We start from the raw sequence: 15,595 nt of genomic DNA, 5'->3' as shown, positions 1-15,595 counted from the left end.
GCGGGGCCGGGCCGGGGCGCCGCGGAGGGGCGGGAGCCCGCCGGCCATCCCGGCGGCGCGGCCGGAACCATGGAGCGGGCGGCGGCGGCGGCAGCGGGGCCGGCGGTGGAGGGCGGTGGCGTGAGCCGGCGAGCCGTGCGGGCAGGGGGGGCCGCGGCGGCGGGCGCGGGGTCGCGGCAGCCCAGCACCGAGACCCTGGACAGGTGAGCGGGGGCGGGGGGCGGGAGAGGGGGCGCCGCGGCCTGCGCGCCCCGCGGGGCCGGGCGGGGGGCCGCGGCGGGGCGCCCCTCGGCCCGAGCCTCGGCCGAGCGCGGCCCCCCGGCCTCGGGACGGCCTCCCCGGACCCCTCCGGCCCGAGAAGCTGCAATCTGGGGGCGGCTGCTGTGCAGCGGCGGATGGTCCGCGGCGGGAACCCGCTGTTGTCAAAGTTTCCTGCTGCGGTTGCCGTATGCCGGCAGTGCCGCCGCCGGCTTGGCCGAGGCTGAGGCGGCCGCGGGGCTTCGGCCCCGTGGTTTGGGGCAGCGTCCTGCAAACTCGGGCTGAGCCAAACTCGGGCTGAGCCCGTCCGTGGGTTTTGAGATTGTTGCCGATTGGGGTTTTTTTCGTGCATGTATTTAATGTGCAGAGGTATGACTGTCCCCAGACTGTCCCCCGGTGTGCGGTGTGTCCCGGAGTTCTGTCCGTGTGTCCCTGTGTGTGTGCGGTGTGTTCCCGGTGCGTGTCTGTCGGTGTCTGCGGTGTGTCCCGGTGTCCCGTCTGTCCGTAGGGGGGTGTGGTGCCTCTTCGGTTCCCGGCTGGCCGTGAGTCCGCAGGGTCTCACCAGAGCGGTGCCAGGCCCTGGGTGCCAGGTGGGACCACACCTCCTCCAGCAGCCGCTGGCAGAGACATTCCTTCACTCAGAAGTTTCCAGCTGAAGGCAGACTTCAGAACTGAGTTTAAAAATCCTTAAAGAAGGAGTAGAAATGAACGGAAATCTCACCCTGATGAAAACGAAATAAAAAAGAATATTTAAAATCAGCGCTAGATTCTAGTCTCTGTATTCTCTCATTTTTTCTGTTAGGAAAAACCTGGGGTTTTACATCATTCTAGTGAGGATGGAAGTCAATTGTCCATTTTCTATCATCAGAACATACACCTTTGTATTCCTTATTAATGCACTTTCTTATCCTAATTTTCATCTTCCATTCTTCTGATCTTGCTCTATCCTGGGCCAGTTATAATGTCCATTTGTCATATACTTTATTTGTTTGCTGGTACGATTGTACCAGGCCAGGCTGTGTGTGACTGCAGATGAGACAGAGTGCAAGGGCAGTCAGTGCTGGTGTGTGCCCCACTGGTGCGTGGGGAGAAGGCGTATTGGTGTGACCAGTGTTCTGTGGAGCACTGACACATCCCCCACACTGGTCTCAGGGGATGGTCCTGCATTCATATTCGTTTTCCTGCTGCTATGAGCTCTGTTGATATAGTGATTCCTGGTGAAGATAAGACATAGAAAAATAAATCCTTTTCTTAATTAGCAAGTGAGTGCTTATTTGAAAACAAACTTAGGCAAGCCCTGAAGAGATACACTGGAAATTAAGAGATGTGAGAGAATGAGAAATAAACGAGGTAAGAAAAGAATTACTGTAGGTTTTAGCCCTTGGATTCTTTTGCAAAACTTAAGTGAAGAGTTCTCTAAGTGAATCTGGGTTCGAGTTCAGCACTAACCTGAAAGTTATCTTTGTTGTTCAAGCAGGACTATCATAGATGTGTTTTAGTTGCAAAACAACATTGTGAGATCTAGTCCTGTGTAGATTGTGCAGGTGGGGTGAAAGCTATTAAAATTTATCAGAAAAGTTTTGAAAGATCTTCCATTTCAGGTATGTTGTTGTTGCATGGATCTCTGCCTTATACCTAGTTATACTGGCAGAGTTAATGTAAGGAAGGAGCTCTTGTCCATAGTAATTGGTTATCTAAGGGTGTTACCCCGCCCTCTTAATGTCTGAGGTGTGGTGCACCTGCTGGGTGCTGGCTATGTGTAAGTGTATTCACTTCAGTGTCATGGGACGTTCACAGAATCCAAAGCTAGTTTATGAATTAACTAAAAAAAAAAAAAATCAACATTTTCTTTCTGTACTTTACTTCTGAATAAGCATTCAATCTGTAGAAGAGCCCAGCTGAATGGTTTGAAGAAAAGTGGCAGTTATCGAAAATATCAGCTGAGGCTATGGTAACACTCAGGGCACCAGTTCCCTCTGGCATTCCCAGTTTTTACTTGGATACCTGTGTGTTTTGAAGCAGACCTAGTGCACTTCAGACTGTCATTGCTTCTACCTCTCAGTACTGCAGTACTTGTGAGCAGCACTAGTTTAGGGGACTGTTCTCAAACTGCATTACCTGCAATTTAGTGTGGTTCAGATGCTTTAGGGTTCTTGTAAATAGCCTACACCGAACATCATCACTGTGGCATGGGAGAGCCCACATGAAGATTATCCAAGATTTATTTCATGAATTGGAAAAAAATGCAGTTAACTAGAAGTTATCCTTTAGAAAGCATGTATTTTCAACATTTAATATAGAATACAACGTTAGCATCGTTTAATTTTTTTAATACTAGCATGAAGTACTGAGGATTTACAGAATAATCAGGACATATTGATAAGGACAGTATAAGGAGTTTCCTATTACTTGGCCAAACTCATTCCACGGGTGGCTTTAAGAAAAAAGCGTGTGAGTGATAAAAATTACACTGGATAAGGAACATAACATTTTTTAAGTTCCTGGGACCCTAACCTCGCTTTTAACCTCCTGACAGCTCTGTGTCTCTGACATGAACTAGTAAAATTCTTTTTCCTAATTTGATCAGTAAAATAGTTGCATTCTGCCCACAAAGCAACCCAAGTTTTATGATGTTAGTGATCAGTTACAGTGTTGCTTTCTGGACTTCTCAGTTGCTATGCTGTTCAAAATACACATTTTGAATTACTGCTAAATAACTTGAAATTTCTGATTTTGTAGCCCGACTGGATCCCACGTGGAATGGTGTAAACAGCTGATAGCTGCAACCATTTCGAGTCAGATTTCAGGGTCTGTCCCATCAGAGGGTGTGTCCAGAGACTATAGGGTAAGTGACTTTTGAGGAATGCATTGATTTGTTTTAAGATAAAAGAGTGGGAGATCGGAAAGGTCCTTGCTATGTTGATTAGCAGGTGGTAAGTACTTGAGTGATTGCTGAATGTTTCAGAAGTAAAAACATCTCATTATGTGTAGGAGTCTCTTGAATCTGCTTTGTGTTTTCCTCCGTATTTAGAATAGTGCTGTTGAAGTCTACAGAATAAAAATTAACAGAAAGGTAAAAGGAAAATTTAGAAGTCAGTGTTTTTGAATAAAATGTCAGAAGTGAGTTGTCTTTTTTTGGGTTACTATATAAAATAATTGGTAAAGTAGATTATAGTTACAGGTTGAAATGGTTTCTAGTGTGTGTTATTCAGAGTGCAGAACTGAGTGCCTCAGATTTCACAAAGAATAAATGAATGACTTTGTTACTGTGCAGAGAACATAACTGAGTATCATGTTTCATGGTGTTTCACTGGAGACACTGAATTTAAAATCAAACAAACAAGTCACCTTTTTCATTCCCTCCCAGCAAAATTTTTGTCACTAAGGTAATGAGTGCACAGCATGGTTTACCTGACAGTTCCACTGTGCATTTGTGCCCCTGTTCTTTCACGCTCACTGGCTGTTCGCTCCATGCAGCCACTCAACTCAGCTGTCAAGAATGGAGCATGGGCAGTTTTTCTCCTCTCACAACGTGATAGAAGTTACCCATGTTTCAATTCCCTTTAGAAGCCCAACTTCCTGCTGTCTAGATTCCTTTTTCTTCCTAGATATGTAACAGTTTTATTGTCTTCATACAGAATGGCCAAAGGAAGGTTTTTATCTCTTTTGTTTGTTTTGTTTTAACTAGATTTTAATTCACATATGCTCTGTGATTACAAAGTTTGTTATCTGGAAGTAGCGTATTTTAGATTCAGTGACAACAGGTCAGATTCAGCTTGAGTCTGAGATGAGTCCATAAAATATTTTTGACTGTAGTGTATTTAAAAGTTCAACCTCAACAGAGTTTCACACTATTGGTACAGTCAGCAGCTTGTAAAGAGTAGCTCTCCCATACTACAGCAGCTGAATTGCAAATGCTTGCTCCAGGTCAAGGCCAACATTTTTGGTAAAACGCTGTGGGAAACCTTGCATTACAGCTGTTGGTGTTGTATTTGCCAAGGATTTCATCTTAAAATCCAAGTGTGTAAGCTTGGTGTTCAGTTTATCTCTGAGTTAGAATGCATTCCTCTGGAATAAAGAGCACTGTTTAATTTTGAGTTACTTCCATCTCTATACCAGACTCATCTCAGATATTATTTAACAGGAATAAATCTTTTAAGGCCTAATTAAAATTCTGCTTCAGTCTCTCTCTGAGAAATGAGAGAAAAGGATTTAAGCCTGATGGTTTAAATTAAGAATTTTTGTGGTTAAATTGTATTCGACATCATTGCATTGCTGTGGTTTGAAATCCCATATTTGTATATAACTTGATGGAATTTTTTATGGTTGTTTACTCAGTACCACTAACAGGTTGGGGTTTCTCATTATTACTGTGGAATTCATACATGAAAAGACAATGCCCGTATATAGCTCAGTTTTCCTTTGAGACATCTTTCTCTTTTGATGCACTTTCCTGGGTCTTCATTACCTTTGGTTACCTTGAATTGCTGCATTTAGAGACTATCTTACAACTCAGAACCTTCAGGTCGGGTCAGATGTGCGTGTTTGCTTCTGGAACTGGTCAGGTAGTTCTGTTAGTTTGTGCTGGATTTACCAGGAACTCACTGCTTTATTCTTTCTTTCATCCTTTTTTTACTGTTAAAATTAATATGTTTGCAAAACTAGGTAAATATATCGATTCTTTTATCTAACGGTGTTACTCATGTTACTCTTACATGACTTACCTTACCAGAATGTGATTTAAGGGAAGGGGAGTCAAAGGGGGAAGCAAAGGGGCAGCTAATGGGCTGGTCAGAACTGGAGAGCACTGGGGAAGCTCTAAACCCTGCAGCAACATGATCTCAGTCTGAGTTGAGCTGTGCTCTGTGTGTCTTCTCTGACACATGCTCTGCCTGCAGAGTGTTCTTGAATGAGGGGCTCATATAAATGAAAATTGCTTAGATTGTAGTTGCTGACTACAAACACCTTCAGAAGCTGGGAAGAGTTGTCTTTCTCTGAAAGATCAGGTGGCTCGCCTTCATGGCTGTTAGTGCAGGTTTATTGTCTTCCACCTAGAAGGATTACCAGGCTCTTTCTTCTCTTACAACAATAGCACATTGTAGCAGGATAAAAGGGTGATTACGAATGAATCTATCCAAAGACCTTGGTGTTTGTTACATCGCTAAAATGAAGTGGCTGAGATTTTTTTTTAGACCAAAACAATCCTGCAAATGAAAGTTACTAGTTCTGCATAGTTTCGTTTTGTTCTTTCAAAATCCAGCTATAATTAAAATGTTTGGGAGTAGAGTTCTTTTGAAAATCTGGTGAAATAAGATATAGTGTCTTTAACGAATCAAATCTGTGTGTTTCATTGGATAACATTTTATATTTTAACTAACAGGTGTACAGGAGGCCAGTTATACGGGTAAGATTACCTTTGGCTAGCAGTGAACGGCCTCCTACCTGTGTGTCTCTTGTGCTGTGTGAGATCTTGGTGTGTCAAGCGTTCTTCTTTACCTCATTAATGGGTTTTATGAACCAGTCAGACCATTTTGCTATGCAGTGCAACAGCTTCTTTGCCATAGAAATGCTTTATATACATTACAATGTTTTTGTGAGCAATAAAAGTCAATGTGTAAGAGAGCAATATTTTAAAATTATGTTATGAATGTGCAATACTAACTTCAGTTTTATTACATTAATTTTGACAAAATGGATGCTTGCAATTCAGGTTTACATGCTTCAGAGTGCAGAGTACTGTGTTAGCAGCTCTAACATGTCTATGCTAAAGAATACCAGTGGTGAAAGCATTAAGTCTGTGTCTGTCCTATTTAAATAAGTTCCAAATTCATGCTTGCCTTTGTACTTGTTTTACATTAGTTGTTACCAAGCTGTAACAGGATTGAAGGTTATGTTTGAAGTTAGGCACTAGTGCAATGACCTACATCTTTTTAATGATAATTTTGATACTAGAGCTTGCCCATTGTTCATTGAAGATTAAGAAGGGCCTTGTTTTCTTGCCCCTCTCTCTTAGTAACATTTATGGAGTGAGAAGTGATCTGGATAGTGTTTTGACATTGTTCATGAAATGCGTCCAACACTTTTATTCAAACAAAGACCTCTTGTTCAGTCTGAAGCCAAGAGATGAAGTCTGAATGATTTCTTTTTCTCATCCATTGTTTACATATTTTAAAATGATGTGTTTAGTCCAATCATCCAAACCCACAAGTTGATCTTTTTTTTTCTTTTAAATAGCTAACGCTTCAAATAATTGGTCTGAGTTGAGTAACAAAAACTGGTTTTGTTCAGTTTTTCCCAGTTCTGTGTAAAGGCTTTGATATTTGAATGGTCTGCTCTGCTTCTTTGTCTTTCATATATTTAAAATTCTTTGGTGTATTTGCTCATTGTCCTGCTGGTTTTCTTCCAGAGATCACAATGTCTATTTTTCTTTGATTTCAGAAACAACATAATTATAATCTGAAATTTAAGTAATTTCTGTATAACAGAATTCTAGCCATACCTAAATGTTAGTAGTCCTTTATAACTTGAAAGGGTTTTTTAAGTGCTTACAATTTTTTTAACTCATGTAAAGTTCAAATTATCTGAAGGTATCTGAAGTCCTTCTTCTAAGTTGTTTCTTGAGGGTTCTGTAGAAATCCTGTAAAAAGAGAAATTGACTTTTAACAAACATTTGTAAATTTCGACTGAGGCTGATTTTACAGTCTGACCAAGTGAGAAGTTCTTTGCATTTAAACTGGGAGTAATAGACTGTCATGAGCACAACTTCTCTCCAGTTGTTAAAGAAAGAAGACGGAAGAACATTTTTGGCTGAACATACTAAAACAATTCCTTCAGCTGACCTGATGACATTTGTGCTTCTTTCTGGTGTGCATAAGGACCTTATGTTTATTAAAGAAGTTTAATTAATGTTCAGGATTTGCTGCCAATTGATGCAAAAATCAATTAATGTGAAAATGTGAATTGTTTGCCTATTTTGCTGTGAGTAGTGATTTTAGGTTCTGTGAAGTTACTGGCTGAGTTTCAAGCCACAACATAGAAGTTGCTGGAAAGATACGTTAAACTATAAAGTTGAGAGCTCAGTTACAACATGTTTTACACAGTAAAGCATTTTTAAAGTCTCTAGATACTTCTATTTGGTGTCGACCTGGTTTTTTCTGTGAAAGATTGCATGAGTTTTCCCATAATGCTGCCTTTGCGAGCTGTACTCAATTTCTTCTAGTGATAAGCATGTGGCGTTTTTGAAATTAATTTTCTTCACTGTAAGGTTATTTGTCTTAAAAAGACAGTACATACTTTTATGTTCTTATCTACAGAGCACTGATTCTTTTGTGAAAAAGGGAGTAAATTTTTCGTTTTGTGTTGTGCCAAATAACATTCAAAGGATGGTGCTAATAGCTTGGATTCCTTTCTGTGGAAAGTAGTGTGTGCCAGGAGTGGAAGATTTTGGAAAGCTAAACTGGAGTCGAAGTATATGCTGTCTTTTTAAGGAAATTTTTAAAAAGGGAAACAAAAACTGAGAAGATTCTGTCCTTTCACCTGTTGTTTGCATTTTTTTTGCTGTTACTTCTCTCTTGCTCTACTGCTGCCTCATGCAAAGCAGGAGATTCAGGATGGACACAATGGCTATCATTCTGAAGCAGAACCTGATCAGGTGGCAAGTTTTACTCATCTTTCATTCATTAACTGTGTAGCAAGGTACTATATATTAGTACTCATACAGTGCATACAAATCTTACATTTCTTATTCAAGAGAAGCCCTAGAAAGCATTTAGTGTGTAACTGGTTATGTGATAGGCAGACTTTTCTTGTAAGGTCATGTAGTCTAAAATGTAATACTGAACATAAGCCCCACATAACAGAGCACATCCATCCTCAGTTTGTAAGCACTGGCTATTTCTCTACACATTGTTTTTTGTGATTGGGTGCTGCATGTAAAATTTCAATAGTTTTCAAGGAAATCTGAAGCCAGAGATCAGCTGAAATATTTTTAGAAATTATTTATTAGTGAGGGCTTGTGGTAGTCTATTTGGAAGCAGACAGATCCTCCCAATTACGTATATGTGGGTCAGAGCTGCAATACAAGGGAAAGGTTCCTTGTTTGCTTTAACAAGTTAGCCCATTGTATTTATTCAGGATGTAAAAAATTGAAACCCTAATATCTCATCATTTTGACCTGAGATCACTTTCACTCGTGGTCCTTAACAGACCCACAAACTGTTTTATGCTGTATTACAATCTTCAGTACATTGTAAATCTTAGCTGCCAGCAAAGGACCCAAAGAATCCATCATGTATCATTCAGCAATGAAGCCATTTACCTCAATGAAAAGTTATGAAACTAACCAGTATTTTGAAATTGCTAATAGTTCTTCTGTTTTTGTTGTTACTTCATTCTTAATCCGACCTTCTGGATCCAAAATTCCTATAGTGAACCTATTACATAACCTGTGGCACTCTCAGTAAGGTATTGATTGAAATAAAGCATTGTGGGGTGCTTCTTGCTATCAAAACCACAAAGTTAAAATGTTAAATAAAGTTTCTGCCATATAATTTTCTCAGATGAAAACAATCAAATATTAAATAAGCAGCATTAGAATTAAAAAAATAATAAGAGCTTGAAAATGTTCTCAAATAGATAAAATACCCCAAATAATACCTGCATTCAGCAAAACACTAACAAAATGTTAATTACTAATTTGGGCTGATCTTATTGTTCATATTTTTGTATGCTATATGTAGCTAGCATGTGAAACTAATTGTTGCATAAATGCTTTGTTACTAATATGTTACTAATGTGTATGTCTGTGTTACATTTTAATACAAAAATTTGTGTTTGGTTGTTTTTTGTTCCTTTCTTTTACTGTGGTACTGTTAGTACAGTTGTGTGATTTAAAAAAGGACACACTTCTTGTGTTTCAGTAATCTGGTAGTAAAAGCACTTTGCATCAAAATATATCGATGTGGTACAGATGGAGACTGAGATTTACTCACGATTTTGGATTTCTGCCAGGCACTGCGGGATGGAAACAAACTAGCACAGATGGAAGAGGCTCCACTTTTTCCTGGAGAATCAATCAAAGTTATCGGTAAGTGTACTACTGAGTGCTGCATTGAATACTATTAAATTGCTAGTTTATTTAAAAACATAATATTATTTCCTTTTGACTTTTGTTATTTAATTTAATGCCACTTTAGATTAACTGATTAGATGTGGATTTCTTTTCTTTGTCTTTTAAATCCAAGTATTGGCAGGAGAAACCAGATCCAGAGGATGACTTGCTCCATATAGATAATTTCTTTTTTTCCTAAGGATTTTTTGTTCCATAGAGGTGTATGTATTGTACTTCTGCTTCGGGGTGCCAAGAATGTGTCATAGCTTCAAAATTGTAGTATCAAAAAACATGAGGTTGCAGTAAACTTAGTTTCCAGTTCTTAGGGGGATTTATTTCGCTTTGGCTTGTGACAGTGAGCTCTGTGTTAGCAGTGCAGTACTTCACTAGGAAAGAATACCCACAAATAGAAGTGAAAATGAATGTGTGGGCATAGAACTGAATTACTTGGAGGTTGGGTGCATGTGGATCAGTAATTGCCCCTTTGGATGCTCTGTCTTTCGGGTGAGTGTGGGTGCTCTGCACCTCAGGGCAGGGACCAGAGCTGCCTGCAGCTGGGGGTACCTGCAGGGTGTTGGGGACCTGCCTGCCCTTGCTGCAGCCCTGCCCCAGGTGCTGAGGAGCTGCTGAGCAGCAGTGGGGCTAAGGAATTTGATTGCTTTCATTGCTGAGATAAAGACAACTCCGCAAGAATAAGCTTTCCTAAAGAGGTCAAGCATCAAAATCTTGTGAGTTTCAAATGAAAATAGATTGTTATGGAGTAAATGTCTATAACAGTAAAACAAAGCTTTAATTGATCTGTTTTCCAGCTAAGGATGTTATGTATATCTGTCCATTTATGGGAGCAGTCAGTGGTACGCTCACAGTGACGGACTTCAGAATGTTTATCAAAAGTGTTGAGAGGGTAAGACTTCACTATCTATCTGCCTATTGTTTCAGGTAGGAATGTTGCTGAAGTAGATTTCAGAAAGTGACAAATTCAGTGAAGTGTGATGTTTCACAGCAGTCTACTAAACAGGAATTATTGTTGGCTCTAATGAAACACATATGAATAATATTAATTTGTATTTCTTCTAATGTAATAAAATTGTTTTATATACAAATTTCAGGATCCACCTTTTGTTGTTGATGTTCCCCTTGGAGTTATAAGTAGGGTTGAAAAAATTGGAGTACAGAGCCATGGAGACAATTCATGTGGTATAGAAATAGTTTGCAAGGTAAGGCATGGTAGAGATTTTTTAATATTAAAATATTTTCATTTCATTTTTCTATAAGAGGAATCTGCCAGCCCATGTGCTGTTTTTCTGTCTGATCAGTTCCCTGTATTTGAATTGTGCTTCATTTATTTCAATTCCTCTATGATACTTGCAGTCTTAAACACTTCTGCATTTTGTCTCAAGGGTGAATTCAAAGAAAAAGTGGCTATTTTTATATCAAGCATCTCTAATGACACTCCTAGTTACCTCATATGAATGCTTACAGAACTCTGTTCTCTTGGGGGTTAGATGATGTCAGTGACTTTGTGTTCCATATATGCCTTCCTTCAAATGTCTTATATTTGCTTTTTCTTTTTTTTAATTTATCATAGAGTAAAACTGTAACTTATTTTTGACAGGATATGAGAAATTTGCGGCTGGCCTATAAACAGGAAGAGCAGAACAGATTGGAGATCTTTGAAAACCTTGTAACACGTGCATTTCCTGTTTCTAATGGACTGGTAAGTCTTAAGATGGAGAGGAGGCTGTCACTGGCTCTCCTCTTTTGGGAAAGTGTAGGGGAGGAAATACAAGGGCTTTATAACAAACTTTGAAGTGTTGATTCATAAAATCTGTTGCAGAGCAGGCAGGCCATTCTGACCCTGGGTGCTTTTTGTATTAATTCATCAAACACTGCTGTGTCCTGCTATTGAAGTTAATTTATAAATAACCCTTGAGATCTAGATTTGCCTAATGTTGCTGATTAAAAATATGTATGTATTGACTCTTACTTTCTGCAGTAGGTAATTTAATATAGAAGTTCTGTCTAGTACAACAAATAGGTACAATTAATCTTGTTATTAGTTAGCTGCAGAATTCTGTTTCCATTTGCCTGGGTGGGTAAGGAACTGGTCAGGAGTAGGAAACCAATTTTCTCATCTTGGCATTGCCATTGGTGTGTTGTGTGATCAGAGGCAAGTAACTTGAACTTTCTGTTTCCTGTCTTGGTTTTGTTAATTTTAAACTCATACTTAATGGAGAAAACTATTTTTAATCCTCTTTCTAGCTCAGTGTTTTCCAGTCTTGACTGACGGTGTTATGTCTGCTGTTCCAAGAGTTTTATAAGTGTTAGATTTGAAATACTGGAGTGTTCACTGTTTGGAGCTTGTTGTGCATACAACCTGTCAGGCAGTAATTTATGATTTTGTTTTGTTGTCTTTAGCCTCTTTTTGCATTCAGCTATAAAGAAAAGTTTGCAGTTAATGGCTGGAAAGTGTATGATCCAATGGCAGAATATAAGAGGCAGGTAAGTTATAGAAGTACTTGGTGTGGTTTTTTTTCTCCATCTCTCCCAGAGCCATTTAAACAAGGAAAAAATGTTACAGAAAACTCATCATTTTCAGCTCTTGCTACATGGACTAACTGCCTGCATCTCATGTTTGGGTAATAAAATGCAAGTGGCCTGAGTTTGAGTGCATTGAGCACCTGCTAAAGTTGATGGAGGTACAGGTGCTGAGTACTTGAGCAAATTGGTCTAACTTAACATGGTTCTGAAATCCACATTTTTCAAGTGCTGTTTCTACAAAATACAGGCTTTATAAAAAATTGAATTTGAGTAAGCAGCATTAAACAGAAGACTGACTGTTGTTTGTAATTTTAAATCTACATTTTCCATATGGTTATTTTCCATATCAGTTTAGTAGGAAAGACTTCCATTGGTTTATGATTCAGCATGAATACCTAAGTTTTTAACTTATTTAAAAGAAAACGTGGGCATGCCTTTTTTTAAAAAGGATGCAGGACATAAAATTTTTCATTGCCCGAAACTCAGATATGTAAAGGCCTAACCTGAAAAATGCTAAACTGTTTTTACTTTCATACAGGGCTTGCCCAATGAGAGCTGGAAAATATCAAAAATTAACAGCACCTATGAGCTTTGTGATACGTACCCTGCTGTTCTTGTTGTGCCAACCAGTGTAAAGGACGATGACCTCTCAAAAGTGGCAGCATTTAGAGCAAAAGGGAGAGTTCCTGTAAGTGAAACTTGTACAAGAGGATATAAGTGCTTCTGAAATTTGTAGCTTACAAGAAATTATTAGTGTTGTTTTAGGCTTTATTTTTTAAATAACAGTGGGATGGCTTCCTTCCTGAGATGGGGTGGGGGGCAAAGAAAGAAGAATTAGGCTCAATGGGTTTAGAACTGAAGAGAGCAGCTCAAGTGTGAGTTTAATTGCACAATTATTGTGTCATGTAGTAAGTTTTTTGTTTAGAGTTAGCACTTCTAGGCCACAGTGGTGTCTGATGCTCTGGCATGTATTAGCTTGATTTGGAGTAGAATGTGTCATAGCCATAGTGCTTTGCTTGAGATTAGACAAGGTAGCATTAGAACCCCTGTAAATATGGTAGATGGTGTTGGTTATCATGCTTAGCAAGGTAGTGTACAGGTCCATAGCCTTCCACATGGAAGCAGTTTCTCTTCTTCCACTGCCCTTCTTTTTCCAGTTTGAAAGATACAGGCTAAGTTGCTATTAGAAATAAAAGCTGAGATGTTTAGAATCACTCTGTACTCCAGCCTCAGATTTGGGATGGGCAGTCAGTGCTAGTGTGCTGTCAATATGCTTTTGCATCGGCCTGTCCTTAAACTTGCATTTGTTGATTTGCCAGGAAATAATGCCAAATAGGCATGTGATTGTCTAGTTGTTCTCTGGCCTGCTGCTTTTATAGTAGTATAGTAAATTAAATAGTATTCTCTTATTCCAGGTGTTATCCTGGATTCATCCTGAGAGCCAAGCAACAATAACACGATGCAGCCAGCCATCAGTCGGCCCAAATGATAAGCGTTGCAAAGAAGATGAAAAATATTTGCAGACAATAATGGATGCCAATGCTCAGTCACATAAACTTATCATCTTTGATGCCAGGCAGAATAGTGTTGCAGATACAAACAAGGTAGGTTGGTATCATAACTAGCATTAGTTCATCAGCCTTATTACAAGGCTGAAGCTTGAGCCAGATACCAGGATATGGAGAACCTGATGTTGAAAAGAGATAAGAAAGGGTCCCTAAAGAGGGCAGGGGAAGGAAGGTAAGTTGCTTGTAGCATTTTGGAAAGGCTGGCAGGAATCAAAGGCAGCATGAAGATATAGCTGAGAAATCATGCAGTAAAGCTCACAGAAGATCAAAGCTTTCATCAGTAATAAGGGGAAGGTGTATGGATGGATTATCAAATGTAGCCTGTTCAATTAGAATTTCTTTCACCTAAAAAAACACCCTCTAGTTTTTTTAGAAAAACAAAAGCCAAAAATATGTTTTTATTAGGGCTAAAATAATCCATTCTCTCAGAAAATGCTGAAGCTTGAGCAAAATAATTCTCTCTGTCCCTGAAGTCCTATACGTGTTCTTCTCATTGTCTGTTTTTTGCCTTTTGAATGACAGGCTAAAGGTGGAGGATATGAAAGTGAAAGTGCCTACCCAAATGCAGAGCTGGTCTTTCTGGAGATTCACAATATACATGTAATGAGAGAATCCCTGCGGAAACTTAAAGAAATAGTTTATCCTACTATTGATGAGACTCGGTGGCTGTCAAACGTGGACTCCACACATTGGCTGGAATATATAAGGGTAAAATGTTTTTGATGTGAAAAATCAGTTACTTTTTTAAACCATATTTTTAACTTGCACTTCAGAAAATATTGCCAAAAAAATGTTGAAACTCAAGCATGTTGCTTTAATCAGGATAATCTTGTGAAAAAGTTTTATTTTTAAATAGTCACTTAGAACACAGCATTTTAAGCATTCCATAATAACTTTGTATGTCCAGTTTTAGGTACTGGCAGACAGTGAGTTAATTCCCAATAGCACAGTATCGTATTTACTGCTGGACACTGTTTTATTTTCTTGGGAAGGAATGTTAGTGAGCAGTCCAGGGTTATCCCTCTTGTTTGGAAGAATGCCCTGGGAACTTCAGATTATATTTGAGCCACTGCCAAAAGGGCTTGACTGTGAATTCTGCAGTCCTTCTCATCCTTCCCTCCTTCAGTGCAATGTTACTGTTCTTGTGATGGGCACCTACATTTTCATGGGCTGTTTGTAGTCAGTGATCTATCAGGTTATCATCTGCCCTATTTAACGTAATATTAAAATAAGTCACTACCACACTCAGTTTTACAGTCAGTTTCACTAACCTTTGAAATTATTTTAGAGTAGATTATTTCATTACCACATTCAATCCGCTGTTTATGATTAATGTGGATGGAGTGTAATTTGTTTTATTAGCAGCTGGCTCAAATGTCATGCAAAACATGTTTGGGGTCGTTGATTAGTTTGACTGTCTGTTCAGCAGTGCCAGCTGACAACTGCAGCAGAGCCAGTAGAGGGAGCAAACATGAAATTAAGAGTCATATTTAATGATATTTTGGGAACAGTTTAATTTTCTTCTTTTCTTGAATTTGAACTATTTGAAACAGCTTTGGGAATCTTAGTATCTGGAAACTTTTCTTACCACCCTGGCATTAAATACAGTAGTCTATTGTGTGCCCATGGTCACCTTTCATTGCTGCTGACTCTGGTGAGGTTATTGGATTAGGCAGTGTCAGGAGTGAACTTTGATACCACTGTCAGACAGGCAACAATAGCACAGCAATTGGAAATTTCATTTAAATTATTTTAAAGAGTTGACACATGTGTGACATTATTCATTAATCTGTCCCTTACATGCTGCTTCACATTAATGGTACTGACAGCAGAAACTGCAGGCTGATTTCTTAAAAGCTGCCATTATTGTGTTACTGTGTTGATAGTAACTTTCTGAGATTTTTTCCAAGAATTCCTTGCCTTTTGACTTGGCTTGTAATAGCATTAACAATCTACAGCTTTACTCTTAACACATCTGCTGATTTCTGGGCTCAGACCAGTGTGGCTGTGTCCCAGTTTAATGCAATGCATTACTGGAAACTCGCCTTCCAACCCCTGGCACCCACAGCGCTTCAGAGATGGTCCAGGAGTCTGTGAAGGCACCAGTAACTCTCTGTGT

General features: G+C 39.4%; 1 protein-coding gene across 6 annotated transcripts in view; it reads left to right on the top strand.

Annotated features, from left to right (window-relative positions):
• Nucleotides 1-120: 120 nt before the first annotated feature.
• MTMR1 (myotubularin related protein 1) overlaps nucleotides 121-15,595 on the top strand; it is a 39,770-nt gene continuing 24,295 nt past the window's right edge. Inside the window, exons 1-11 of one of the 6 annotated variants that reach the window (XM_039571888.1) lie at nucleotides 121-203; nucleotides 2,998-3,103; nucleotides 7,859-7,909; nucleotides 9,268-9,343; nucleotides 10,177-10,271; nucleotides 10,477-10,584; nucleotides 10,983-11,084; nucleotides 11,786-11,869; nucleotides 12,447-12,596; nucleotides 13,324-13,512; nucleotides 13,999-14,184. In XM_039571888.1, the coding sequence (XP_039427822.1) occupies nucleotides 9,298-9,343; nucleotides 10,177-10,271; nucleotides 10,477-10,584; nucleotides 10,983-11,084; nucleotides 11,786-11,869; nucleotides 12,447-12,596; nucleotides 13,324-13,512; nucleotides 13,999-14,184 (960 nt within the window). In that variant the 5' untranslated portion in view covers nucleotides 121-203; nucleotides 2,998-3,103; nucleotides 7,859-7,909; nucleotides 9,268-9,297. Of the gene's footprint in view, nucleotides 204-2,997; nucleotides 3,104-5,638; nucleotides 5,663-7,858; nucleotides 7,913-9,267; nucleotides 9,344-10,176; nucleotides 10,272-10,476; nucleotides 10,585-10,982; nucleotides 11,085-11,785; nucleotides 11,870-12,446; nucleotides 12,597-13,323; nucleotides 13,513-13,998; nucleotides 14,185-15,595 lie in introns of those variants that run through there. The other 5 variants (XM_039571890.1, XM_010403304.4, XM_039571891.1 and 2 more) reach the window with 5 other exon arrangements.

The sequence above is a fragment of the Corvus cornix genome, chromosome 4A (genome assembly GCF_000738735.6).
Source record: "Corvus cornix cornix isolate S_Up_H32 chromosome 4A, ASM73873v5, whole genome shotgun sequence".
Lineage (NCBI taxonomy): Eukaryota > Metazoa > Chordata > Aves > Passeriformes > Corvidae > Corvus > Corvus cornix.
This window is presented reverse-complemented; position numbering and strand designations above follow the sequence as displayed.